Source organism: Macrobrachium rosenbergii, chromosome 53, assembly GCF_040412425.1.
Source record: "Macrobrachium rosenbergii isolate ZJJX-2024 chromosome 53, ASM4041242v1, whole genome shotgun sequence".
NCBI lineage: Eukaryota > Metazoa > Arthropoda > Malacostraca > Decapoda > Palaemonidae > Macrobrachium > Macrobrachium rosenbergii.
The window spans coordinates 52,317,366-52,320,883 of NC_089793.1; the positions used below are offsets into that span (position 1 = coordinate 52,317,366).

The 3,518-nt window shown below is 40.8% G+C and overlaps 1 protein-coding gene across 3 annotated transcripts in view; it reads left to right on the top strand.

The window, feature by feature from the left end:
• Positions 1–2,814, top strand: part of LOC136834469 (uncharacterized) — a 17,341-nt gene extending 14,527 nt beyond the window's left edge. For 2 of the 3 annotated variants that reach the window (XR_010851821.1, XM_067097076.1), the window contains exons 4-5: positions 1,127–1,246; positions 1,500–2,814. Coding sequence is in view for 2 of the 3 variants with exons in the window: in XM_067097076.1 (XP_066953177.1) it covers positions 1,127–1,246; positions 1,500–1,834 (455 nt within the window). In the remaining variant the exon portion in view is untranslated. Of the gene's footprint in view, positions 1–1,126; positions 1,351–1,499 lie in introns of all 3 variants that reach the window. The other variant, XM_067097077.1, reaches the window with a different exon arrangement.
• Positions 2,815–3,518: the final 704 nt, after the last annotated feature.

Consider the following 3,518-nt stretch of genomic DNA (forward strand, 5'->3'; position numbering starts at 1 on the left):
GAGCTAATGAGGCCAAAAACCACTAGGGAATTTGGTCAATCTCCTCCTTCTTAAGAAACGCCACCTCCTTAACATCGGAGGCCTAAGGCCACACCCTCATGTTTTTGTATATATACCATTGTAACTTTCCACCTGTCCATATTCTACCAGTGAACAGGGGCACAGAAACAAGTGCCCTGAAATATATGGTTTCAACGTTTAAATAGTGTTTTATGGGCCTTCTTATTTTCATATTACACTGTAGTATTACAGGAAAAGACATTCATATATATATATATATATATATATATATATATATATATATATATATATATATATATATATACATATATATGTGTGTGTGTATGCACGTATATACAAACACTCACACACACACACACATATATATATAATCAAAAGAAACTCGAAGAAGATATATCAGGCATTTACATCGTTTTATTGCTGACATTTCAAGCCCAGCCTCATTGTCGAGGCTGTAAAAATATCCACACACATGAAAATATTAAAAAATAACATCCTAAAAACAATAACAAAATAGTATATATGCACAAAGTGTCAGGAGAAAGGTCCTACCGTGTCCAGACGAGAGGTGGAGGCAGTTGGACTACTTCTGTCATAAGAACAGACTCGAGGATTGCCAAGTGTTGAGGAGTAAGAGCCCTTGACGAAATTTCAAAATGATGACATTCAATGTTGATTTTGCACTTTTTCGCATATGCCCACAAACATTTGAAAGTTCAGGATTGGATGACTGGACGCCAGTGCGATAGCTGACACGCCTCTGTAACAATCGATCCCTTTCCCCTAATGCATTTCATAAATTTGAGCCTGTCTCTGGTGTGCAGTGAATGCTTATATTAGTAAAAATGCAAAGTTTCTAAATGAATTAAGCCTTGTACTGTACGGCTGAAGCAATCATATTTTGCTTCAGTAAAGCCTTCAACAAATGAACGTGGAAGCCTGCGTGGTGAGTCTTTTGATATGTAATCAACATCTCTTTTCAAACAACAGAAAGGACTATCACACAGAACGTAACAGCATGCAATCAGCTGCACTTCACCTTCCAACTACCAGCTGCCTCCCATTCCGCCCTAATTCCATCTCATTTATCCATTTCATCACAAAGACCTGACCTGGAAAACTGCAACTTTTGCGACGGGAGCCGTGGCCATCCTCTTTCTTGCGGCGACGCTGTCTCTGGCTGTCTGTATTCTCCTTCAGAAGCAAAACACCAGGAGCTCAAGAGGTAAGGTAACCTTTTGGTTGAGCAGGAAGACAAAAATTGCAAGTACATTTCGGTTACAAGGTTTTAAGGAAATTTATCAGCAGTGCCCAGTCGTTAACATTCAGGTACTTATCGCTTTGTCCTCTAGAATGTTAAAATTTTACAAAAGTCATGTGTTTTTTTTTTTTGGCACTTGTCCTCTCTGCGAATTATTGGAGATACACGCTGGAAATGGGGCTGCATTTTCTGCTCTAATGTCATTCATTGTTTTTAGGTCAAGAAACCGTGGAGGACACACATCTAGAAATGCCAAATAACTACGAAACGCCCAATGCCACCTACAGGGAGACAGAGAACGCTCTCTATGACAATCCTGGGGTTCTGTGGGACGTTGGGGGGAGCACATCAAACATCTTCAGGGGCAACCGGGCCCTGGGGACGAACCAGCGAAGCCCCACAGGGGACAGCGAGTTATATGATTACCCGCAGTGGACGCCAAAGGGTAGAGAGACCTTTTATGAAAATGTCACAGACAGGGCGCAGAACAGCGACAATATGTATGTAAACCTCCCAGTCACAAGATCCTATGAAGAATACCTGAATGAGTAGAGGGTCTTGCCTGTCAAATCACGGATGGTTGGAATCAACACCAGGATGTTTCCTGAGAGAGTTTGTTTTTCTTTCTGTAGCGATGGAGGTATTTTAGAAGCAATGTGCTATTCTCGTGAGGCCCGAGACGTTATGCTATGTTATTACTTGAGTGGGCAATGCCAGTCAGAGAGCTCTGAGCGTCTCTCTCGACAGTCCAGAGGCATTTTGAATATCACAAACAGTAACTTTTTCATACTACTTCTACCGTGACTAACTGGAGGGGGGTACCACCGAGCCCCTCTCATTGCTGCGATTTCGTGCTGGTTCTCAGAAGACTGACTCTGACATGTCTACAGTAGGTAAACTGTCGTGACCTATAATAGTGACTGCAGAAGCAGTTGCAGCGTTCATTTATATTATTCTCTCTTAAAAGGAAGAAGACCATTCGTTACCTACCAGGTTTGCAAAGTACAAATAAGAGCATTCTTTCAGGCCATCCGCATTTCAAGCCGAGGGGACATTTGAATTCAGTCGAGCGCCTTGAAATGGAGACAACAACTCTAACCATTATGTTTATACTTCTGTGATTTCTTTTTAATCTCTTTTTGGGAACTGATTACATTGTTGTGTGTTAAGATTTTGCGTTAATATGAATCTCTCAAGGCAGTTCTGTATTCAGCACTGATGTTGCAACTGGCCTCCTTCCCTTCAAAGGTCGAAATGACTGACTTCTTAATTATTCAGCTTTTTAGATGAGTGCTGTGTGTGTGTGTGTGTGTGTGTGTGTGTGTGTGTGTGTGTGTGTGTGTGTGTGCGCGCGCATGGACTCAGAAGCAGTGAATACTCTTATTTAAACTTTGTTACAATTTTGAGCAATTTGAGTACCATTGATGTATGAACTCCCATTTAAGCGATTCATTTTGGTTTACTTTGAATACAACTACCATTTCTGATATGTTAACTTTCAGTTAATGAGTAAGGTGTTAGTTTAAAGTTCACAAGGCATTTCATTTATCCTTTAACTTTGACTCAGAAGCAGACATACAGGTCAGGATACAAGACTGGGCTACATCCACACAGGCTGAACTGATGGTTTTGCTATTCATTGACGCATGTCAGTCTGGGTGTAATAATTCTCTGGTAGTCAGTGACAGTATGTCTCGGGATGCTTAATAATGAGCTGATTGAAGAGGTTCTTCCAAAGACGTCATTGCCCACTGTACAAGCTTCGTTCATCAATAAAGCATATAAAAAAAGGAACAGGAATATCAGGCGTTGGAAACTTTCACACACTGGAAGATGGATCACCATTCAACCTGATCACTTCAGTTCCGTAAAAAAAGCATGCAATGCATAGGCCTACTATACGTATTTATGGAAAGAGAGGAGTTAGCAGACATAATGAGTTGGCAAATGCTAGATTAAGTTAGGATACAGCAATCCATGACATGTTATGGGAATCAAAGAAGGTATATAAAGGTGTGCAATGAAACTGATAAGCCTGCCCTTAATTCTTGGGTTGTGACTTCCCTCAGCCTCAGGAATTTTGGGACGATAATCTCTCAACTTTCGAGGACCAAGTAATTCATCTACCCCCCAGGGGAGGGGTAATTGATAATATGTGACAAATTTTAATAACTTTGAAACGCCAAAATAGACTTTCACTGTGGCCGAGAAAAGCATCCTAGGTGAAAGTTATATG